Source organism: Fistularia commersonii, chromosome 14 (genome assembly GCF_037954325.1).
Source record: "Fistularia commersonii isolate RoL2024-O1a breed Wild chromosome 14, RoL_Fcom_v1.0, whole genome shotgun sequence".
Lineage (NCBI taxonomy): Eukaryota > Metazoa > Chordata > Actinopteri > Syngnathiformes > Fistulariidae > Fistularia > Fistularia commersonii.
In genome coordinates this window covers 17,333,739-17,359,761 of record NC_141297.1, presented here as the reverse complement: position 1 = coordinate 17,359,761, position 26,023 = coordinate 17,333,739, and the positions used below count along the sequence as shown (strand labels likewise).

The following is a 26,023-nucleotide window of genomic DNA, read 5'->3' as shown; positions in this document are numbered from 1 at the left end:
ATGATTTTGACATACATTATACAGAATAATGTCCTTTTCAACATATTTCAGCACCAGTAACCTGCTCGAAAGGAATCTTTAGTTTTTTACACTCTGAACAAAAACGCTTCAACTCAGTGAGATAAGCACTTTTTGACCATATGTCCATATCTTTTCAATATGTTGCTGGATTAAAATGATTTTGACATATATTATGCAGAATAATGTCCTTTTCAACATATTTCAGCACCAGTAACCTGCTTGAAGACTGTCATGACTTATTTACACTGTGTACCAAAAACGCTTCAACTCGGTGAGATAAGCACTTTTTGACCGTATGGCTATATCTTTTTAATATCCTGCAGGATCACAATGATTTTCACATATATTGTGCAGATCATGTCCTTTTCAACATGTCAGCACCAGTAAGCTGCTAGAAAGGAACATTTTGTTATTTACACTCTTTATCAAAAACACTTCAACTCAGTGAGATAAGCACTTTTTGACCATATGGCCATATCTTTTGAATATGTTGCAGGATCACAATGATTATGACATATATGGTGCAGAATCATGTCCTTATCAACATATTTCTGCACCAGTAACCTGCTTAAAAGGAATCCTTGGTTATTTACACTCTGTATCAAAAACACACTAATTCCGTGATATAAGCACTTTTTGACCATATGGCTATATCTTTTCAATATGTAGCTGGATTAAAATGATTTTGACATATATTATGCAGAATCATGTCCTTTTACACAGATTTCAGGGTCAGCAAGCTGCTTGAAGACTGTCATGTCTTATTTACACTGTGTACCAAAAACGCTTCAACTCGGTGAGATAAGCACTTTTTGACCATATGGCTATACATTTTCAATATGTAGCTGGATTAAAATGATTTTGACATATATTATGCAGAATAATGTCCTTTTCAACATATTTCAGCACTAGTAACCTGCTTAAAAGGAATCTGTAGTTATTTACACTCTGTATCAAAAACGCTCTAACTCCGTTTTTTTTAGCAAATGGCTATATCTTTTGAACCTGTGGCTTGATAAGAGTGATTTTGACATATATTGTGCAAAATCTTGTCCTATTGAACATATTTCAGCACCAGTAACTTGCTTGAAAGAATTCATTAGTTATTTACACTTTGTACCAAAAACACTTCAACTCGTTGAGATAAGCACTTTTTGACCAAATGGCTAAATCTTTTGAGCCGGGGGCTGGATTACAGTGACTTTAACACCTATCATGCACAATTATGTCTCATTCAACATATTTCAGCACCAGACACCAGCTTGAAAGAATTCATAAGTTATTTAACCTCTGTACCAAAACTGCTTTAACCAGGTGAGATAAGCACTTTTTTACCACATGGCTAAAGCCTTTGAACATGGGGCTGGATGACAGTAATTTTGACATACATTGTGCACAATTATTTCCTATTCAACATATTTCAGCACCAGACACCAGCTTGAAAGAATTCATAAGTTATTTAACCTCTGTACCAAAACCGCTTTAACTAGGTAAGATAAGCACTTTTTGACCACATGGCTATATCTTTTGAACCTGTGGCTTGATAAGAGTGATTTTGACATATATTGTGCAAAATCGTGTCCTATTGAACATATTTCAGCACCAGTAACTTGCTTGAAAGAATTCATTAGTTATTTACACTTTGTACCAAAAACACTTCAACTCGTTGAGATAAGCACTTTTTGACCAAATGGCTAAATCTTTTGAGCCGGGGGCTGGATTACAGTGATTTTGACATATATTGTGCACAATCATGTCCCATTCAACATATTTCAGCACCAGACACCAGCTTGAAAGAATTCATAAGTTATATCCACTTTGTACCAAAAACACTTCAACTCACTGAGAAAAGCACTTTTTTACCACATAGCTATATCTTTTGAAGCGGTGGCTGGATTACAATGATTATGACATATATTGTGCAAAATTATGTCTTATTGAACATATTTCAGCACCAGATGCCAGCTTGAAATAATTCTTAAGTTATAAACACTCTATACCAAAACCGCCTCAACTCGGTGAGATAAGCACTTTTTGACCACATGTCTATAGCTTTTGAACATGTGCCTGGATTACAGTGATTTTGACATATATTGTGCACAATCATGTCCTATTCAACATATTTCAGCGCCGGTCACTTGCTTGAAAGAATTCATTAGTTATTTACACTTTGTACCAAAAACGCTTCAACTTAGTGGGATAAGCAGTTTTTGACCACATGGCCATATCTTATGAACCTTGGCTGGATAACAGTGATTTTGACATTTATTGTGCAAAATCATGTCCTGTTCAACATTACATTACATTTGGCAGACTCTTATATCCAAAGCGATTTACAATAGAGGACATAAGCACTGCAAATAACACTTCCAAATACAAGACGCACAGTAAATATACAGAACAGTAAGCTGGGTTTTTTTTGTTTTTTTTTTTAGGACAAAGACGTACACATACACACACACACACACACACACACACACACACACACACACACACACACACACACACAATACATAGCCTAACTTGGTGCCTAACCTGATCTGGGGCAGCTCAAGCATCAGCGCAGTAAATAGTCCTGAAAGAGAAAAGTTTTTACCTTTTTCTTAAAGGTTGAGAGAAATGATGCTAGTCTTGTTGCTTCCGGAAATTTGTTACACCACTGAGGTAGTAGAACTGAGAACAGTTTTGCCTGAGATCACTTAGAGTAGCAAAAGGTACTGCTACTAGGTTTGTATTAGAGGAACGCAGCTCTCTGCCGGGAACATAAGGTCTTATCATTTTGTTCAGATATGCTGAACCTGTTCCTGAGGTGGTTTTGAATGCCAGGGTCAGGACCTTGTGCTTGATCCTGGCAGCTACTGGTAGCCAGTGCAACTGGATGAACAGAGGTGTATCATGAGCCTTTTTGGGTTGTGTGAATACCAACCGTGCTGCAGCATTCTGTACCATCTGCAGTGGTTTTATTGCACAAGCAGGTAGTCCAGCTAGGAGTGAATTGCAGTAGTCCAGGCGGGAGATGACCATGGCCTGAACCAATAGCTGTGCCAGCTGTTGGGTCAGGTGGGTTCTGATTTTCTGAATGTTGTGCAGCACAAATCTGCAGGTCCGGGAAATTGATGGAATATGGTTGGAGAATGACAGCTGATCGTTGATCATGTAGCCAAAGTTTTATTTTATTTATTTAACATATTTCAGCACCAGACACCAGCTTGAAAGAATTCATTAGTTATTAACACTTGGTACCAAAAACGCTTCAACTCAGTGAGATAAGCACTTTTTGACCAAATGGCTAAATCTTTTGAGCCTGGGGCTGGATTACAGTGATTTTAACACATATCGTGCACAATTATGTCCTATTCAACATATTTCAGCACCAGACACCAGCTTGAAAGAATTCATAAGTTATTTAACCTCTGTACCAAAACCGCTTTAACTAGGTGAGATAAGCACTTTTTGACCACATGGCTATAGCTTTTGAACATGTGCCTGGATTACAATGAATATGACATATATTGTGCACAATCATGTCCCATTCAACATATTTCAGCACCAGACACCAGCTTGAAAGAATTCATAAGTTATGTAACCTCTGTACCAAAACCGCTTTAACTAGGTAAGATAAGCACTTTTTGACCACATGGCTAAAGCCTTTGAACATGGGGCTGGATTACAGTAATTTTGACATATATTGTGCACAATTATGTCATATTCAACATATTTCAGCACCAGATACCAACTTGAAAGAATTTATAAGTTATATCCACTTTGTACCAAAAACGCTTCAACTCAGTGAGATAAGCACTTTATGACCACATGGCTATATCTTTTGAACCTGTGGCTGGACAGGAGTGATTTTGACATATATTGTGCGCAATCATGTCCTATTCAACATATTTCAGCACCAGTAACTTGCTTGAAAGAATTCATAAGTGTCAGGGTTTACACCTGATCCCCATTGTAATCGGCGCCAGCTGTAGCAGATGCTGCTAAATAAGATCCCTATAAAGGGCAGCAGCACGCTCTGCCTGGCGCCAGGGGGTTGTGGTCCTCACAGACCACTGTGAAGCCCTTCCATGGCCGGACCTCATTCCTTGCCACGGCCGGACCTCATTCCTTGCCACGGCCGGACCTCATTCCTTGCCACGACCGGACCCCAGGTGTGACCTCTGTTCCCTTCCCTCGTCACGACCGGACCCAGTCGGCCGGTGTGACATATGTTCCCTTCCCGCAACCCGTCCAGTCTGCCACCCTGCCTGGGGCCCGCCCTGTCTGCAAGCAACCCTAGTCTGCAAGCAACCCTAGTCTGCAAGCAGCCCTGCCATGTCAATCCAAATAAAAGCGCTTTCAACCACCCATCTGTTCTGAAGTGTGGTTCCCTGCTCGAGTCCGCCCAAGCACTGCGTGACAGAATCCCCTGGCCAACATGGACTCGGGGAACCACACTCACCCAGGCCGGCTCCGTGGGGCGTCAGGAGGTGCCCATTGAGGGGGGGGGGTACTGTCAGGGTGTACACCTGATCCCCATTGTAATCGGCGCCAACTGCAGCAGATGCCGCTAATTAAGATCCCTATAAAGGGCAGCGGCACGCTCTGCCTGGCGCCAGGGGATTGTGGTCCTCACAGACCACTGTGAAGCCTTGCCAGGACCGGACCTCATTCCTTGCCAGGACCGGAACCCAGGTGTGACCTCTGTTCCCTTCCCTCGTCACGACCGGACCCAGTCGGCCGGTGTGACCTCTGTTCCCTTCCCGCAACCCGTCCAGTCTGCCACCCTGCCTGGGGCCCGCCCCGTCTGCAACCAGCCCCGTCTGCAACCCGTCCTGGTGAGACCCAGTCTCTGCAGTCCCGCCTGCAACCCGTCCTGCCTGCAACCTGTCCCGTCTGCAACTCGCCCTGCCATGTCAATCCAAATAAAAGCGCTTCCAACCACCCATCTCTGTTCTGAAGTGTGGTTCCCTGCTCGAGTCCGCCCCTGTGATTCGTGACAATAAGTTATTTACACTTTGTACCAAACGCACTTCAACTCGGTGAGAAAAGAACTTTTTGACCACATGGCTATATCTTTTGAACCGGTGGTTGGATTACAATGAATATGACATATATTGTGCAGAATTATGTCCTATTCAACATATTTCAGCACCAGACACCAGCTTGAAATAATTCATAAGTTATTTATGCTCTGTACCAAAACCGCTTCAACTAAGTGAGATAAGCACTTTTTGACACACATATGGTGCACAATCTATTGGGGATCAATCCATAATCAGTCGAGGTTAGGAAAACCTCTGAGACACTGTGAAAGAAGACAGTGGGGGCTGAAAACTCCACCTAACGGAATATCAGACAGTGAGACAATTGTCTCTGCCGATGTTAGGGTTCAAAAGACCGTCCCCAAGGAAAGGGAGGAGGTGATGTGATGTAGGATTGGTCGAGGTTAGAACCTCTGAGACACTGTGAAAGAAGACAGTGGGAGCGGAAAACTCTTCCTAGTGGATCAGCGGAACTGATCGCGCCGTGTGGATTGCTAGTGTTCAAAATACAGCGCCTATTATTTATGTTTATTTTGTTTTTATGAACCAAAACGAATTAAATATAGAAAATGTATGGTGGCTGAGTCTGAGACCAGTCGAGACTAAGGAAATCTCTGAGACACTTTAACTTCGTTAAAAATTCACTGTAGAGTGAAAAAAAATAAAGGCAATAATAATATAGTAGGATAATACATTTTTATTAATTATTAATTCATTTTGTGTGGACTTTTAACAAATTTAAACTTTTGACTTTTTTATACTAAGCAACACAGAATCCCTGAAAAACACACAACTCAACAAAAAGTAAATTAAAAATATTAACTCTTCAGTGCTATTAATAAACTATAACATACAAGAACTTTTAAGTATTTCCCCATCAACTTTTAACCAATTCAGACTGAAACAACACAGAATCCCTGATAAACACGCAAAAAATATAGATTAAAATGTGTAAATCAAAAAGAAAAAGATCAGCAGTCTCTACTGAAGATTGGCATTTAGAGACACCAAGTGCAGACACAGAGACGACGCCACGCATATTGACCAATCACGTGCGCCTTCAAGAGAAATAAAAACGCGTTTCGAAGGGAGCCGGCTCCTGATTGGTGGGGAGCCGGCTCCCTTCGAGACGCTTTTTTTCTCTCGTCGACACATCACTACATACCAGGCGTTCTGTAAGTTAGCGTCTTACTTGTTCCTCACATCATGTACAGAGAAAGGATTGTTACAATGGAAAGGGACATTGTCAGGAATATATTTGTTTGCCAGCGTGGGTCTGCATGTGTCTGGATGTGTGTTTGATAGATATAATTAGTGTGGAAAAAATCAAGAGAATAGTCACAGGCTGTATAGGCCCGTATTTTACCCATAACGGTACCGCGTTTTGAAATGTAGCTAGGAATTAAATGAAAAAAGTACAAGAAATAAAGAAAATCAGCAAGCAAGTTGACATTAGACTATGTAACTCATCTGAGGCTCATTTTTACTCCTACTCGAAGACATATTAAAAGACCAACTTGGGTCTTTCCTTTAAAGGAACAGAAACTAGTTGCAACACAATAGATCGTATCGCTTCCGCACTGAGTCGGTTCAGGCTAGAAAATACGTCATTTCCTGTCGCGCCCTTTCTATCCAAAGTAGTGATCGCATTTTTTCGAAAATGGGACACTCGGGAGATCCACTCTGCGTCCCACCGGCACTTACGTCGCAAGACGTAAGTTGTATCTTTCTACCGCATGTGATCACCGATGTCAACCTAGCTGTTTTAAAAACTAACGGGGACAAGAAATGTTTTATTTTCATTCGACCTATTTTAAAGGAAATTTTGCGTGACAAGTCACTTACACTGGTTTTCATACATGACCCATGAGTGTTGTGGGTGTGAATCCTCACCTTCTTACCATATTTTTTTCCAAGAATTCTTAAATGCAATACCCCCCCACACACACACACGCACACACACATACACACACAACTTATACATAATGTGCCATTAAAGAATGCATCACAACATACTGGCTTGACCTTTGTGGTAAAAAGGGACTTCTAAAATAGTTTTGGTTCTTGAATGCTTTCTTTTTGTAGAGTGAGACCACCACCACTTACTGTTGTTCACAGAGTGAACAAGCATCCATGTTTGCATGGACGACAGGGGATCGTCAATGAGCTAACCTGTCAGCTGTCAGACATATTCAAAATATGCTACTGCTTCAGCCCACTGTCTACCGGCTAGTTATTCATGTGCATGATAACATCTCAAACTCAATAAGATGCGGATTTGTATATCGTAAGAGAGGCGTTGGAGTTACTGTGACCCTTCCCTGTAATCTTGTCTGCACAGGCTTTGTTGTATTACATCATGTGATAAAACACCTAATAAAATGCCTGTTGCTTGCATACTATTTCCAAGAAGCTTTTGGAGTATGCATCAAACACACTTTTGCTCACATACATGAAAATCGGACAACCTGAAATGTCTCAGATCCAATACAAGCATGCTGAACTGTATGTTAAAATGGGATCTTTGGCACCATTTACACAATTGGTCCATACGGTCCGATACAGCCCCCCTGATTCTGCCTGGTATCACAAAACTGTTGTTCACTCCCACATACACCCCTAGATACAAGTTAGGGTCTTCAACCTACCTGCTTCATCTTTGTGGTTTTTTTTTTTTTTGTTTTGTTTTTTTGGTGGAAGCTAGTTAACCTGTAAAGAACCCATGCTAGCACAAGTACACAGGAAGGCCCCAGTTGTCCACTACAATCAAATATGGAATATTGTTTTCATGCAAGAATTCTAAAGGCTGTGTGCCCATGCCACCCCAAATCCCAACAATCATGCCTGGCCAGAGACTGGTCCAGGGCCTGTTTACTCAAAAAGTGCCATAAGTGTTGTATTATTCAGCTATTTGAAAACCAAACTTCATCCCAAATCAGGAAGTTGGTTCAGTTATTTCAGTTTTGGGCTCATCTGAACCCAGCTGCCAGAATTATCGTAGTAATGTAATTGTTTTTGAATAAAACACTGTACTTCTGTTCTTTTGTTCTACAGATTTTTTTCCATGACTTATCATTGTCAGGATCAGGACCACCTCACTGAATGCATAACATGAGGTGCTCTCCACTCCTCATCTGTGCCTTCCTGGCCAGCATGTGCAATGTCCAGGGTGCTTCAGACTTCAGGATCTGTGCCTTCAACTTGCAACATTTTGGGGAATCCAAGTCCAAGAAGCAAAATGTTATGCGCATACTGATCTCGGTAAGACAGGGTCAAAGCATTTCATGTTTATATTATCTAAAATTATGTAAAAGACGGAAATAGGCAAGATGTTACTCAACAATGGGCAAAATGTAACATGAAAATTAACAAATAACTTCACTGACAACTTTCAGGAGTTATTCCTAAAACCTCACTCATGTCTTGAATCTGCTCCAGATCATTAGCCGCTGCGATGTGTGTCTGCTCCAAGAAGTCAGAGACAGTAAACAAAAAGCTGTTCCAGAACTGCTTGAGAGCCTCAACAAGTAATTGCGCGTGCGCGCACACACACACACACACACACACACACACACACACACACACACACACACACACACACACAGACACAGACATACATTATGCTACAATGCACTAAAACACTAAAGAGCAATGAAAGGTACTCACAACAAACAAAAAGCTGTTCCACAAATGCTGGAGAGCTTTGTTTATGGACATACTTAGGTGGAAATGTGGTTTACTTCCTGATGAGATGTGAAATGAGATGACTAATGATTCCACAGAAGAGCTGTCTTTATGATGTATAATCATACACTGATCATACTGTATATATTCATTACTCTGCTGAGGCCTCCCATTCAGTTACACATGATATACTGTGCAATGCCTAAGTGAGGCTGAAGCAGAAGAGAGCTTGACTTAGCTAAAGCATATTCTTTTGGTAGTGTGGAGAATAAAAGTTCTGATGTTCAAGTGGGAAAACATTTCCTTTTATGATTGCCTTTGTATCAACAGCTTGTTCTAAGTTTTTTGGTTTTACATCTTGTCCAGAGAAGTTTCTAAGTTTCTAAATGGCAGCTTGGTTTCAAAAGTTCATGCAAAGTTACAATAACACATGCACAGCTTATGCATTTGAAAGCGATAGCATTTTAAAATGATCTCAAACTTGCTTGAAATTACTTTCCAGAAACAACGACTCAGAGAATAACAGTCATTTAAAGAACTGTCTGGAAGATACTATTACTACTTAAATTGCCTAACTATAAGCAAAGTATTGTGTAAAATTCAATCATAAAAAACATGACTATAAGAGTGTGGATAGGGATTACTTGAATGTAGTTACCAAAGTTACTAAAAAGATATCCAAAAAATATATTTTTACAACATTAATGCTTTTACTCAATATATGTAATATAATATATTCCTAATATATTGGCAAGAAATACAAAAAGAAAAGGAAAAAATAAAATTATTGGTTGCTGTCATTGATGTTCTGTTAACACAAGATTATACAAAGACATCTTAATAGTTGAGGTAAAAACAGAAAATTACATTTCAATTTCTCAGGAGCACTTGGGTCTTGGAGAGAACATACCGAATGTTCAAGTACCTAGAAAGTGGGAGAAGCTTTGTTAGTAGATGAGATATTTAAAAAGGATACTTTCATTTCTATATTAACTTTTGCCATTGCTGTCTTAATATTTAGAATTGACCCTAAGCAAGAGTACAAGGCTTTAGCCAGTAAAAGACTGGGCAGGTCGGACTCCTACAAGGAGCAGTACGTCTTTGTCTACAGGTGAGATAACATCTTTATCCTTCATCCCATGAAATCAAACAGCAAGACATTGTGAGACCTTGTTGACACTCTATGTGCAGGACAGACTCGGTAAGCATCACTGGTCAGTATCAGTATCCCGACCATCGTGATGTCTTCTCCAGGGAGCCATTTGTTGTCCGCTTCAAAGCCCCCAAAACTGGTGAGTTCACTTGGACTCAAACTGTAATAACTTGGGTTGATATTATTTCATTACATTACAACAATCATATTTTAAACTGAATTATGTGACACATTATGTTATCATATCACCCAGACCCCCCGACATACCATACACTGAAGGTACTTTTGTTGAAAAACTTTCAGATTTTTTTCAATTGAGGTTTGAGAATTGTGTTTCATAAGAACATTATTATTGTTTTTCATTTTTTAAGGTGATTTTGTGACAGAAAGGTTTACCTTGCTTACTTTAAAGTTTATGAATTAAGTCATAGATTTTGCTGGTTGTACACTAAGGACACTAGTAGCAATCAATGCAGATTCTATTATTGACCTACAAAAATCAAAAAGGTTTATTCGGCACATATTCTCTTGAGGCACATACTGGACACTTATATATTCAAAATATAGACATTATCACACAAGAAATACCATTTTCAAAATGTTGTATTACACAATGCATTGTTAAAAGTCACTGTTCATATATGTGTATTTGCCCTATATGTAAATGTACGTATAATTATACAGCTCTTTTTGTACTTATGTCAGTTATAAAGGAGTTTGTGATCATACCCCAGCACACGACCCCTGCGAATACGACAACTGAGCTTGACGCGCTGTATGATGTATTGCAACAAGTGAGGAAGATGTGGCAAACTGAGGTAATACATCTGAAGTCAACCTGTAGAACATTTCATATTTACTCATTCGTCCTCTATACTGTTGATCCTGCAGTCAGGGTTGTGGTGGGCAGGGTTCTATCATAGCATTATACATCATAGCATGGACAACACACAGACACCAGGAGAAACTTACTGGTGTGAGGTTAAGGCACTAACTACAATGCCACTGAAAACTATTCTTTCTTTTTTTTTAATTGCTATGAATAAACATTCTGAAAGATTATTACAAACTCAAACAAAACTTGCAAAACACTGAAGAAATATTCAGAGTAGGTAATAAAAAAATGCCTGAAATTATACAGAAATAATCAACCATGATTGCATCAAAAGTATTTTAAGACCCTGACTTGATGTATAATCTAGTTTTTCTTTAATTTTCCAAAAAATGTTTTATATTACAGTAAATAAATATTATATGTAGTCAGTTTTACAAATCAGTACTCTGACTTTAGATCAGAACAAAAGGTTTAGTCATCTGTTAAATCAGTAATTCTTCTTCTTTTCCCTTCAGGGGTCACCACAGCAAATCAACCATCTCCATCTAACCCTATTCTCTGCATCCTCCTCTCTCACACCAACTAAATTCATATCCCCTCTCATAAATCTTCTCTTTGGTCTTTCTCTAGACCTCCTGCTGTCAGCTCCAATTCCAGCATCCGTCTACCAATATATTCACTATCCCTCCTCTGCACATGACTGAACCATCTCAGTTTGGCTTCTCTGACATTCACTCAAAAACATCTTAGCATGGGTTGCTCCTCTGATGCACTAATTCCTGCTCTACCCATGTCCCTTCAAAGGGGAACCTCAGTATCTTCACCTCTGCGACTTCCAGCTCTGCTTCCTGTCTTTTCTTCATTGCTGCTGTCTCCAAACCATGCAGCATTGCCGGTCTCACCACTATCTTATACACCTTTCCTTTCATTCTGGCTGATATTTTTCCATTGCATAATACCCTTGACACTTTTCTCCACCCATTCCAACCTGCTTTAACCTGTTTCTTGAACTCTTTTCCACACTCTCCACTGCTCTGGACTGTTGACCCTAAGTACTTGAAATCTTGATCTCCACTCCCTGTAACCTCACCGTTCTATTCGGTTTCTTCTCGTTCACAGACAAATATTCCTGTCTTGCTGCATCTAACCTTCATTCCTCTGCTTTCCAGAGCATACCTCCACTTCTCAGGATTTTCCTCAACCTGTACCCTGCATATTCATCCTTCATACATTTTTGGATAAAATAATAATAATTTATCCGTTATTAATCCCTGTGGGGAAATTCATTCTCTGCAATTAACCCATCATGGATGAACCATGAGCAGTAGGCTGCCATTCACCAGCACCAGGGGAGCAGTTAGGGGTTCAGTATTTCACTCGACACTACTAGAACTAAACAACAATGGAGTGACATGAATGAATAGCAATGATTAATAATAGATAAACAAATGCTGGGACAAACAAGGAGAGACAGCAGAGTTAGGACATGGCGTGAGTGGATGAATCCTAACTGCTGTCTCACCTCTAATCACTTTAGAAACACATTTCTCAAGTCATGGAGTATAGAAATGATCCATGAAAGAGCAAAAACTCAATAATATAGCAGAAAACCCAGTTTGACAAAACAAGGACTAAAAGAGATAAAAACTCATTAGATATGAAGAGACGTATTCCTGGCACATCACGCTATCATACTTAGTGGTAGTTTCACCTTAAAAGGTCATTCAAAAAACAGCTTTATAAAGAGCTAAATAGGAATCTTTTAAATTTAAATTTATTTTGATCAGCAGAGTAAAAATAATTTGATAATAATATAACACTGCTTCCAATACATTTCTGAACAAGCTTTGTTAGATTGTTTGATATACTCTTTTTTTGGTGAATTCATTCACAATTAATATGATTCTTTGCTTTTTTGCAGCCACATCATCAAATTTAAATAATATTTTACACTGTCATATAAAGCATGATTTATTTGTCACATTCACAGTTATTGTTGAGGTGGTTGTAATTCTAGTAAATAGTAGTAAAGACCTTACTTGTTCACTAAGTAAACATGAAACCAAGGCATTAAAATACCAATGTTTATAGGTGATTCTTTTTAGCAGTTAATTTGTCTTTTTATATTTATATTTTTATATTTCATATCTCTGCTCTCATGCGTATATGTCTTGAGTAGGATGTGATGCTTCTCGGGGACTTCAATGCAGACTGTCATTACCTGGCGAAAAAGTACAAGAAGATTGTTCGTATGTTCACTGTTAACCACCTCCACTGGCTCATTCCCGACGAGGCTGACACCACTGTGAGGTCCAGCACCGCATGTGCATATGACAGGTGAACCAACATTCTTCAAGCTGATGTGAAACTAGAGAGGTTCTCGTGAGTACGTTGGCACCTGTAGCTAAAATGAAGCTTACTCTGTCTCCATCTTTGTTTTCGGAAAAGTGCAAATTAGTCCTCTTAATTGTCTCGCTGGTCTAAATCAGGGGCTTATTCACATACCAAGACCCCCCCACACACACACACACAAGGACATAAATTAAGCACTGCAGCAAACCAAAAAAAAAGAAAACATATTACAAAGAATTATATTTCACTTTATATTTCAATTTACCTTATTTTAACTGGATATGGTGTTGCTCTTGTCAACAGGATTGTTGTAAATGGAGAAACCCTCCTCAATGCAGTTGTACCTTTGTCAGCCAAACCTTTTGACTTCAAAGCAGAATATCAGCTCACAGAAGGCCAGGTAATGGGCTTCAGCTAACAACTACCTTTATATACTTTTAACCATATTCTTGTACTAACCTTTTGAAGGCAATGCTCTGTAAAAGATGCGATGTAAAATAGTTTTTGGACACCCGCACACACACTAGCTCATATGTTGCTGTTAAAGAAAAAAGCCAGGTCTTTTGAATGATCCTGAAAATACTACCATACTATGGATTTAGATGGCCATGAATATAAAACAGTTCTGTGGAGGCAATCACCAGCTAAGAGTTTGCATTACTCAATCAGCGTGCAACAGATGAGGTGTAAAAGTTGTCTGTTGTTCTTATTTTATCGTCACCCTGGCAGATCATCTGTTCCTTGCCAGGTCATTTGCATCTTCCTCTTTTACAACCATTGACTCATATCCTCCATGACTGCATCCATAAAAATCTCCTTTTTGGTTTTGCTCTTCTCCTTCCTGGCAGCTCAATCTCCAACATCCTCATACTAATGTGTTCACTTTCTCTCATCTTCATATTTCCACACATCTTTAGCTGGTCTCTCTCACTTTGTCTCCAAGACATTTAACCTGGGCTGTCCTTCCGATGTGCCTCTGTCTAATCCCGTCCATCATCACTCCCTAAAAAAAATCTTCACTTCTGTCGCCTGTCTTTTGGTCAGAGCAGCCATCTCTAAGCCGTACATAAATGTACATCTCGCCACCAACTTATGCTCCCTATATCACTCTTACTCTGTAAAAAAATGTTTCTACCTGCAACTATCAACATGCAAACTAGCAATCTGAAGATGAAACAGGACTAGAAAGCAAATGTTTAGGGAGCATTTTTGGCTGCATGAGGTATGTTAGAAATATTGTTTGTGGTATGTGTCGTATATAGCTCATATATAGAGCGCATACTTCGCATGTATTAGGTCCTGGGTTCAGTCCCCGGTATCTCCACTGTAAGTTCCTTTGGTTAAAAGTGTCTCCCAAATGACTGTAATGTGATGAATGCTACTGACATCATTGAGAATCTGAAAGAATTATCATACTCTAGAAGAAGGTAACAATATGTTCGATTTGACCAATAAAAATATTTAAAATAACAACTCTTATAATCTATCTCCATTGCTTACTGATGACTATGTTGTTTTCATGTTCCGCCCAGGCGCTGGAGGTCAGTGACCATTACCCTGTGGAGGTCCTGCTAAGGAGTGCAGCATCAAGAGTCTCTATCCGCCTCAGCTTCATTGTACTCCTCATAATTATCTACAGCTGAATTTGGAATAGTTAAATGAAATGTGGAAAATCAAGAAATGAACTTAAAAAATACATATTCTTTTAATATCACCCTCAGAAACCAAGTGATTACTCATCATTTACCTGTTCTTCTGTTGTATACCGTACATATGGTTTGATAGATATTGAGACTGCAACATGAAAAAATACATGAAAAATGTGATTTCTTCAAGGTATTTTTGAATCCCCAAGCTTAAAGTTCAGGTTGCAGCTATGACTATAATGTGTCATATAAAAATTAATAGTCAGGATAAGCATGTGCTGTTCTTTATAATTTTGCAATTTTTCAAATTAATGTCCCTGGTGATGTCTGTTTTTATATCCACACAATAATTATGGTGAAGTAAATCAAAAAATCCTAAGTTCGCTGTGTAAACTTGCAAATTAACCCAGCAATTGTGAAAAGATTAGACTTCCAGTCACTTGCCCCTAGTTTTTGTAATTACTACTTCAGTTTTCATCAAATCCATTTTTTAATAAGAGCGTTGAATTCTCAGATATGTATTTTATTTGTGGATGTTCTGTGACATTCAGACATCCGACATACTCCATCTGAAATTCTCTCTTAAAGCTATCACCATGTACATTATTTTTTGTATGTGATTGTTGTAACGCTTGCTGGTTATCAAGTTTGACTTCTTCTTTCCCTTGGGTTTTTCCTTTCAGGGGTCGCCAAATTAAATCAACCTTCTCGATCAAACAATATTCTCTGTATTCTCCTCTCTCACAACAACTAACTCTCTCACTGCGTTTATAAATCTTCTTGTTGGTCTTCCTCTAGACCTCCTGCCTGGCAGCTCCAATTCCAGCATCCAATATACTCACTATTCCTCCTCTGTACATGACCAAACAATCTCAGTCTGGTTTCTCTGACCTTCTCTCCAAAACCTCCTTCTGATGGACTCATTCCTGATCCTATCCATCCTGGTCACTCCCAAAGGGAACCTCAACATCTTCAGCTTTGCCTGTGCCTTTGGCTGTGCCTCCTGTGTCTTTGTCAATGTCACTGTCTTCAAACCATACAGCATTGTTGGTCTTATACACCTTTCTTTTCATTCTGGGTGATAGCCTTCTATGGCATAAGACCCCTGACACTTCTCTCCACCCATTCCAACCTGCTTGAATTTGTTTCTTTACCTCTATTCCACACTCCCCATTGTTCTGGAGTGTTGACCCTAAGTACTTGAAATCCTCCAGCTTCTTGATCACCACTCCCTGTAGCCTCACCGTTCCACCCGGGATCCTTTCATTCAAACATATATTCTGTCTTGCTGCAACTAACCTTCATTTCTCACCTCTCCAGATTTTTATCTGTTTTCTGCTCTCACTACAGATCACAATGTCATCTGCAAACATCATGGTCCATGGAGATTCCTGTCTAACCTCATCTGTCAGCCTGTCCATCACCATTGTGAACAAGAAGGGGCTCAGAGCTGATCCCTGATGGAGTCCCCCCTCCACCTTGAACTTCTCTTTTACCCCTACAGCACACCCTACCACTGTCTCACGGCAAGCATACATGTCCTCCACCAGTCTAACATACTTCTCTACCACTCCAGACTTCCTCATACAATACCAGAGGTCCTCTCTCGGCACCCTGTCATATGCTTTTTCTCAATCTACAAAAGCGCATTGCAGCTCTCGCTCTAATATGGCATGAAGCCATACTGCTGCTCACAAATGCTGACTTCTGCTCTCAGTCTAGCTTCCACTACTCTTTCCAATAACTTCATTTTATGGCTCATCAACTTTATCCCTCTATAGCCGCTGCAATTCAGCACACACCCCTTATTCTTAAAAATGGGCGCTATCATATGTTTTCTCCATTCCTCAAGGATCTTCTCACTCCCTTAGATCCTGTTGAATAATCGAGCAAGACACTACCTCTGCCTCTCCTAGACACTTCCACACCTCCACAGGCATCATCAGGACCCACTGCCTTTCCACTCTTCATCCTCTTCAACTGCTTCCTCACTTCCCTTTTACTAATCTGTGCTACTTTGTGGTCTACAATAGTGACCTCTTCTACCCTTGCCTCTCTTTCATTTTCCTCATTCATCAGCTCTTCAAAGTACTCTTTCCATCTTCCCATCACTCTTCTTGCATCTGTCAACACATTTTCCTCTGTCCTTAATCACCGGGACCTGCTGTACATCCTTTCCATCTTTATCTCTCTGTTTTGCCAATCTGCATAAATCGTTCTCTCCCTCCTTACTATCCAACTCGACGTACAAGTTATCGTAGTCCCTTTGTTTTGCCTTTGCTATCTACATCTTAACCTTATGCTGTATCTCCCTGTACTCCTGTCTGTTCTCTTCAGTCCCTTCAGTGTCCAATTTCTTCTTTGCTAACAAATGTCTCTCCTGCACTTCCTCATTTCACCACCAAGTCTTCTTATCTACTTTCCTTCCAGACGAAACACCACATACTCTCCTGTCTCCCTGATCACATTACCTGTAGTTGTCCAGTCATCTGGAAGCTCTCCCTGACCACCCAGAGCCTTTCTCAACTCCTCCTTGTAAACCATACAACTCTCCTCCTTGTATGTTCCCTACGTGAGTGTGCTTAAATACATAAATTGTCGGGATTAACTTAACCCATAATAATCGGGGCAAAGCCATGATATCTTGTTGCCAAACCGGAAGCACTTATTGACACACGTCTTTGGTTCCTGTATGGCAAGGCGTTGCATGCCAACCTGAGTGGCAGTTTGAAGTCGCAACTAAGGCAAATAGATATTCTATCCTGGGGATAGGACAATGTTCTGCACTGTTCTGCACAGAGTGCTGGGTTGATGGTCACTTTGAAGTCCCCACAAATGCTGTGATAGGCATGAGGGGGGTTGGCCCACTCGTTGAACTGGACTGGAGAAATCACTTCTAACTTCTCTAGGATAGAATTTGGGCTGATGATCCGGCTAGATAGTCAATGTTACCTCAAAGTCCTTTAAAGTTCCCAGTTCATCTTTGAACATCTCAGCGTGGCTGTCTAGAACTGTTCCTAAGGTGTCATCTTTCAACATGTGATGAATGGATTTGGCTGATGCTAGTGCTCTCCAGTTCAGTCTCACACTTCTCAACCACTCACAGCCAAGTTAGAGGGGTGCGTTACCTTTGAGCACATATAGGGAGAGCTGTGTACTTTGTTTATTCATCTGCACCCTAACTTTCACCACCATCTGATACAACAGAAACATTTTCCGTCAGTATTACTAATGCGTTGGCATCTCCCTGATCCTTAATTAAAACAATAGCATTGTCCGCATAGGCAGATAAAATTATGTTGGTATTAATACCTTGAAAAAGCAAATCATGAATAATAGAAGATATTTTAGTGCTTTAGGTCCTGATGGACCACAACCTCCTGCCAGAGGGGAGCGGTGAAAATAGTCTGTGTCCAGGGTGAGAGGGGTCAGCCATTACCTTTCCTGTACACCCAGTGGTCCTGGAGACGGACCAGTCCTGTAGAAATGACACGCTACAGTCTATCCTTGTCTTGGCCTTAGCGGCAGCATATCAGATGATGATGAAGGAGGTGAGGATGGACTTGATGTTGGCAGTGTAGAAGTGCACCATCACCATGTTTAGAAGGTTAAATGTCTTCAACGCCCACAGGAAGAGCTAAAAATTTATTCTTGTATTTAATAGTTTTTGTGTTGTTGCACTGAAAAATAAATATTTTTGATTTACATTTTGTTGTCTCTTGTGTTTTTTAGGGATTCTGTGTTGCTTGACTTTTAAGTTGCTTAGTATAAAAAAGTGTTGGGTCTAATTGCCCAACACTTCTATTCTCAAGAAAGGAGAAATGGAGACAGAACAGGATTCTTGCTCGTGAGGAGAGCAAAAGATGTCACTCTCAGTAACAATCTGTTATACTCTGGCTGACTCACAGCACCCTCTCTTTTTATTATTCTTTGGGTGATTTTTGGTTACATACAACCCAGTTCCCCTTGGCTGTTCACTGTCTTGGAAAGGGAAGTATACCTGTCTTGGAAAGGGAAGTACAACTGTCTTTGTCCAGACAGACTTATATTCACATGCAGATAAAAAAAAAAAAAAACAGACTATATGTTTTCAAAATTTCCCTCCTGTTTATCATGAATTGTGAATGACAGGTTGTTTCACTCCACAGTACCACTTCGTAACTATTTTCAGAACAGATCCTTCTTCTTCTTTCGGCTTTTCCCGTCAGGGGTCACCACAGCGAGTCAACTTTCTCCATCTAACCCTATTTTCTTTATCCTCCTCTCTCACACCAACTACCTTCATATCCTCTCTCATTACGTCCATAAATCTTCTCTTTGGTCTTCCTCGAGACCTCTTGCCTGGCAGCTCCAATTCCAGCATCCGTCTACCAATATATTCTATATCCCTCCTCTGTACATGACCGAACCATCTCAGTCTGGCTTCTCTGACCTTCTCTCCAAAACATCTTACATTTACTGTTCCTCTGATAGACTCATTCCTGGTCAATCCCAAAGAGAACCTCTAGTTCTGCCTGCTGTCTTTTGGTCATTGTAACAGTTTCTAGTCCATACATCATTGCTGGTCTCACCACTGTCTTGTACACCTTTCCTTTTATTCTGGCTGAAGGTCTTCTATCACATAGTACCCCTGACACTATTCTCCACCCATTCCAACCTGCTTGGACCCGCCTCTTAACTTCTTTTCCACACTCTCCATTGCTCTGGACTGTTGACCCTAAGTACCTGAAATCCTCCAGCTTCTTGATCTCCACTCCCTGTAGCCTCACCGTTCCACCTGAGTTCCTCTCATTCACACACATATATTCTGTCTTGCTGCGACTAACTTTCATTCCTCTCCTTTCCAGAGCATACCTCCACCTCTCTAGATTTTCCTCTACCTGTTGTCTGCTCTCACTACAGATCACAATGTCATCCGCAAACATCATGGTCCATGGGGATTCCTGTCTAACCTCATCTGTCAGCCTGTCCATCACCATTGCGAACAAGAAGGGGCTCAGAGGTGATCCCTGATGGAGTCCCCCCTCCACCTTGAACTCCTCTTTTACCCCTACAGTACACCCTACCACTGTCTCACAGCAAGCATACAAGTCCTGCACCAGTCTAACATACTTCTCTACCACTCCAGACTTCCTCATACAATACCAGAGGTCCTCTCTCGGCACCCTGTCATATGCTTTTTCTAGGTCTACAAAAACGCAATTCAACTCCCTCTGACCTTCTCTGTACTTTTCTATTAGCATTCTCAATGCAAATACTGCATTTGTAGTACTCTTCCTAGGTATGAAGCCATACTGCTGTTCACAAATGCTGACTTCTGCTCTCAGTCTAGTTTCCACTACTCTTCCCCATAACTTCGTTGTATGGCTCATTGACTTTATCTCTCTATAGTTGCCACAATTCTGCACATCCCCTTTATTCTTAAAAATAGGCACCATCACACTTTGTCTCCATTCTTCAGGCATCTTCTCACTCTCTAAGATCCTGTTGAATAATCTAGTCAGAAAATCTACCGCTGCCTCTCCTAGACACTTCCACACCTCCCCAAGTATATCATCTGGACTAACTGCTTTTCCACTCTTCATCCTCTTCAATGCCTTCCTCACTTCACTTTCACTAATTTGCTACTTTGTGGTCTACAATAGTCACCTCTTCTACCCTTGCCTCTCTTTCATTTTCCACATTCATCAGCTTTTCAAAGTACTCTTTCCATCTTCCCATCACTCTTCTAGCATCTGTCAATTCCTTTATTTTCCTCTGTCCTTAATCACCCAGACCTGTTGTACATCCTGTCCATCTTTATCTCTCTGTTTCGCCAACCTGTATAGATCATTCTCACCCTCCTTACTATCCAACCGAGCATACAAGTCATTGTACGCCCTTTGTTTTGCCTTTGCTACCGCTATCTTTACCTTTCCCCGTATCTCCCTGAACTCCTGTCTGTTCTCTTCAGTCCTCTCAGTATCCCACTTCTTCTTTGCTGACCGCTTTCTCTGTATGTACTCCTGCACTTCCTCATTCCACCACCAAGTCTCCTTATCTACTTTCCTTCCAGATGACACACCAAGTACTACCTGTCTCCCTGATAACGCTAGCTGTATTTGTCCAATCATCTGGAAGCTCACCCTAACCACCCAGACCCCTTCTCAGCTCCTCCCTGAAAACCATGCAACACTCCTCCCTTTTCAGCTTCCACCACTTTGTCCTCTGCTCTGCCTTTGTCCTCTTCATCTTCCTTGTCACCAGTCATCCTACAAACCACCATCCTATGCTGTCTGGCTACACTCTCACCTACAACTACTTTGCAGTCACTGATCTCTTTCAGGTTACCTTGTCTATACAAGATATAGTGTACCTGCGTGCTCCTACCTCCGCTCTCATAAGTTACCCTATGTTCCTGTTTTTTCTGGAAAAAGGTGTTCACTACAGCCATTTCCATCCTTTTTGCAAAATCTACATTTGTCTCTCTGCATTCCTATCCTGTATACCAAAGCTGCCCATCACTGCTTCATCCCCTCTATTGCCGTCAGCTACATGTCCATTGAAGTCTGCACCAATTACCACTCTCTCATTTCTGGGAATATTCTTTATCACTTCATCTAACTCATTCCAGAACTTCTCCTTCTCTTCAGATTCACATCCCACCTGCGGGGCATAGCCACCAACAACATTGAACACCCACACCTTCAATTTCCAATTTCAGACTCATAAGTCTATCTGACATTCTTTTCACCTCTAGGACGTTCCTTACAAACTCCTTCAAGATAACTCCTACTCCATTTCTCTTCTTGTCAGTACCATAATAGTACAACTTAAAGCCTGCTCCTAAGCTTCTAGCCTTACTACCTTTCCACCTGGTCTCCTGGACACATAGTATATCCACCTTCCTTCTCTGCATCATGTCCACCAACTCTCTACCTTTTCCTGTCATAGTCCCAATATTCAAAGTCCCAACTCTCAGTCCTAGGCTCTTTCCTCATCTCTCTCTGCTTCCGAACACGCACTCCTCCTCTTCTTCTTGTTCTTCGACCCACAGTAGCCCAATTTTGATTAGTGCCCTGTAGGTCATCAGTACCAATGGCAGTCGTTAACCCGGTCCACGACTGATCCGGTATGGTATAGTTATGGTTGACTCGCATGCTTGGTTTTGGCAAAGTTTCACACCAGATGCCCCTCCTGACGCAACCCTCTGCATTTATCCGGGCTTGGGACCGGCACAGGGAGACACTGCTCCATGCCCCCCCAAGGCAGGCGTGGAGACACACGGGCCAGTGCCGCCCTGAGGCTGCATTTTCAGAACAGAGATCATGTATAGTATTGACTTATAGATTTAGCAGTTCAGAAACAAAAAGCATGATTATAGCAGTCCAGAAGCAAGAAACCATGATTATATCCAAATACGTAGCGCAAAGTCCTCTTCTTCCTCAGAAGCATCTTCTCGTTTTTCTTCCTCTGGTTCTTTGGCCAGCAAGGGGTACATTTGTTCCAGTCGCATTTTCAACAGGGGTTATAGCTGTGGTGATAAGACAATTTACAAGGGTTCGTAGACAAGGAATAAAACATCCACACAAGGTCAGAATTGCAGCAAACACTGCTATAGCTACTAATATGGATGATAGAAGAGACTGTTTCCCAAAAATGTTCAACCACCAGTCCCACAGAGGTGTCCACTCCGGAGTGCTCCTTCATCTTATTGTTGAGGGACCGCAGTCCTTCCATGGCCTTTGTCAGACTTCCGTCCTATGCAGTGTTGTAGAGAATGAACGTACAACATTGTGCTCATAACATGGCACATACACTGCCTCTTTCGACCAGGAGCATACATAGGGCTATACGGTTCTGAAACATCATGAGGGAAGTAACCTTTAATTGATCATGCACGGCTTCAAATCCGCACTCAGTCCAAGTTTGTAACTTCTGTATGTTGTAATTTATTCTGTCATCATTTTTGCTTGTGGTACACCACCAGCAAGTGGTTGATTCAAACCCAGCTGCAACTTTACCTACTAATTTGTATTCATCAGGGACCCCTCTAGGATCTATGGATGTTGGGTCCCCATCGCTGCAGGAAGGACTGTTGGCGTCGCTTCGGATACAGTTTGTTACCAATTCCTTAGATAATTTTGATATTGTAATGCGGAATATTGTTGCAGGTAAAATAAGTGAGACCACGGCACACAGGTCCGTTCCATTCCGTGGAAGTCTGTCAAACAATCATCCCCACACCACCATGAAACAACAATTTAAAAGTTGAATTTACAAATATGGGTACATGAGGTTGACAAATTTCCTCGTTTTACAGCATCAGATGTTCGAGTAATGCAAGAGAAATCTCCTTCAGCCACATTTTTAGAAAATGTTTTTGTCTCATTCGCTGTTAAAGGGAAAGCCTCATCTAGATATTTGCAGTCTTCGCTTGACCGTTTATAACTCATAAGATTTATCAAACAACTCTGTGGAACTGCTGCTGAACCACCCCAAGCAGAGGACGTGGGTTCATGTAAACTATGTTCCGGGTGGTTCAAAGACTCAGGTGCGGAGCAACAAGACACGACTCAGAAATCAGTAATAAATATTTAATGGTTACAAAAATAAACAGAAAATGGAGCCAAACAAGAACTGAATAAAGAACAAAGGACGACTAGCAAAACTAGTGAACAGGTCAACTAAAAGCGACTAGAAAATTTAGTGAGCAGGCTAACTAGTGGGCAGACTTGTTGCCATCAGTTTAAGCTAGTGTTAAAGTGGCGATACAAACAAACGTTATCAATTATCAAATGAGCTCCGAACAAACAGGCGAACAAACTAACTAACAAATCTAGTAATGCAAGAATTCATAATCTAAACAAACATACTGTACTCAACTGGTGGGAAAGCATTGAGTGAGGCAGGGGGTTCCAGGCAGGCAGAGCACGGTGTGTGGCGGCGGAGTTGGATGACAGTGTAGCAGACAGGTGGAATGATCCAGGGGATCTGACGGACAGAAGCTGAGCTTGCAAGGAGGATCTAGTAGGTGAACAGTCCATGTGGTTGCAGGTGTAATCCGGTGATCATAGCTGTAGAATGTGACATTCCAGCGATGAGTCATCCGGTGTGTGTGTGGCTTTTATGCTGCACAAGAAGGGTGTGGGCAATCAGCTGCAGCTGCGCCTTGTTTGCTGATTGTCAGTTGCTTCCACCTGTCTGCCTCACCGCCACACAACCGCACACACCCACCTGGAATCAGAGAAGGGAGAGAGAGAGGAACAGGGAAAACAACAGACATTGCTTCTAGCAGACGTAACAAACTACACAATCGTATTTGATTAGGTTCGCCGCCTGCTCTACTAATAGTTGACCCCAAATTCCCGTAACAAGTTCAAACCAGTCATCCGTTGTACCATCGTTAGCCATACTAGTAGCCCCTATTCCTGCTTGATTGGATTACTCTGCACCAGCTGTGCAATATTAGGCATGGAACTGTTTTCACATATTATGGGGAACCTCCGGTCAGGCCCAAGCCCAGAACAGTAAACCCCAACTGGAAGCGTTAAAGACATTTGAACTGGGAGGTCTTATACTAGTCCCTGATAGTGAGAAGGTAAGTCGCAGGTTTTTGTTTCTTGTTTTTCCCAATGTTACTTTGCTCCTGAAGCAAAATACTTTAAAGACAGTTCCTGGAGGCCAATACCTTCCTTGGGAATTATTCTTTGCGCATATTAGACATGCCCCAAAAAAAAAATTTGAGTATGTATCAAATAGGAGTGTAAATCAGAGCCATCATGACGATCCGATTCGATTTCTCAAGGCAATGATTCGATCGATTCGATTTTTTTTTATACTTAAAAATGCCCCACATTTGATACGATTTTTTTTTTTTAACTATTTCAAATTTTGAATAAATCAATGGAAGCTGTAATATCATTTTATTTCAGAAAGATATATTGAAGAGCCTTTCTTTAGCCTTACATGAAAAAGAACTTAACAATATTAGTGCAATGGCCACAAAAGTGCAAACAAAATAAATATAAAAAATAAAACATAGGCCTATGCTTCCTTTACTATAAAATACTCACCAGTCAGTGCAATGAGCCAGAATGTGCACTAGCAGTAAAAAGTAGGCCTATACTTCCTTCAATATAAAATAAAAATGCATAGGTTCTGTAGATATACTTAAGGGGTGTAACAAAAACATACTGATATGTTTTTGGCCCTTTTCGAACCGCTCGGTAACTTTTGTGGGAAAAATGTACTCCGCTGGGCAGGGCGCTGTGCTTTTTCTGAACATTCGCCTTCAACAACACCATGCCGTCTTTTCAGGTGAGCCGACAAATCAGAAGTGTTGACACAGTAGCTAACTTCAATTCGACATTCTTTACATATCGCCACAACCTTTACCAATTCTTTCCCGTTTTTGCGGAAGCCGAAATACTTCCACACGAACGATTTTAAACCTACAGGAGTGTGTAAGTCCGCGTCCTTCTCAGCCATATCAATGTCCGCCTCCCGAATGTTAAATGCGAGTTCTATGCCAAAGAGTGTGTGTCCGCTGAAAGACTGCTGAAAGAGGATAAGGGAAGCGAAGTAAGTGAAGACAAAGTCGGTTACCGCCACCCGCAGCACGGAGTGAGAATTACTCCTTAGAGCAGACTAAAAATAGACAGGTAAAATGTATACATGGATCGATACTCTTGCGGACGTGTCGATGCATCGGATCGTCAGCTGTCGGATCGATATATCGATTTTTTTTTTTTTTTTTTAACACCGCTAGTAGGAACCGGCAAATGCAGCCTCAGGGCGGCACTGGCCCGTGTCTCTCCAAGCCTGCCTTGGGGGGACACGGAGCAGTGTCTCCCTGTGCCGGTCCCAAGCCCGGATAAATGCAGAGGGTTGCGTCAGGAAGGGCATCCGGCGTAAAACTTTTGCCAAAACCAAATATGCGAGACAACCAAAACTATACCATACCGGATCGGTCGCGGACCGGGTTAACAACGACCGCCATTGGTACTGATGACCTACAGGGTACTAATGGAAATTGGGCTACTGTGGGTCCAAGAACAAGAACAAGAAGAAGAGGGGGAGTGCGTGTTCGGAAGCAGACAGAGAGGAGGAAAGGAAAGAGTCTGGGACTGAGTAGGGACTTTGAATGTGGGGACTATGACAGGAAAAGGGAGAGTTGGTGGACATGATGCAGAGAAGGAAGGTGGATATACTGTGTGTCCAGGAGAGCAGGTGGAAAGGTAGTAAGGCTAGAAGCTTAGTACCATAATAGTACAACTTAAAGCCTGCTCCTGACAAGAAGAGAAATGGAGTAGGAGTTATC

General features: G+C 41.2%; 1 protein-coding gene across 2 annotated transcripts; it reads left to right on the top strand.

Annotated features, from left to right (window-relative positions):
- The first annotated feature begins 6,148 nt into the window (after positions 1 to 6,148).
- LOC147227434 (deoxyribonuclease-1-like) lies at positions 6,149 to 15,033 on the top strand. 2 transcript variants are annotated; one of them, XM_086159203.1, is made up of 9 exons: positions 6,149 to 6,226; positions 8,106 to 8,312; positions 8,490 to 8,578; positions 9,757 to 9,846; positions 9,927 to 10,027; positions 10,594 to 10,706; positions 12,903 to 13,060; positions 13,379 to 13,475; positions 14,608 to 15,033. In XM_086159203.1, the coding sequence occupies exons 2-9, from the start codon at positions 8,154 to 8,156 to the stop codon at positions 14,716 to 14,718; spliced, it is 918 nt and encodes a 305-aa protein (XP_086015329.1). In that variant the 5' UTR covers positions 6,149 to 6,226; positions 8,106 to 8,153; the 3' UTR covers positions 14,719 to 15,033. The 2 variants fall into 2 exon arrangements, with proteins under 2 accessions (XP_086015329.1, XP_086015330.1); XM_086159204.1 differs by lacking the exon at positions 6,149 to 6,226 and adding an exon at positions 6,620 to 6,765.
- Positions 15,034 to 26,023: the final 10,990 nt, after the last annotated feature.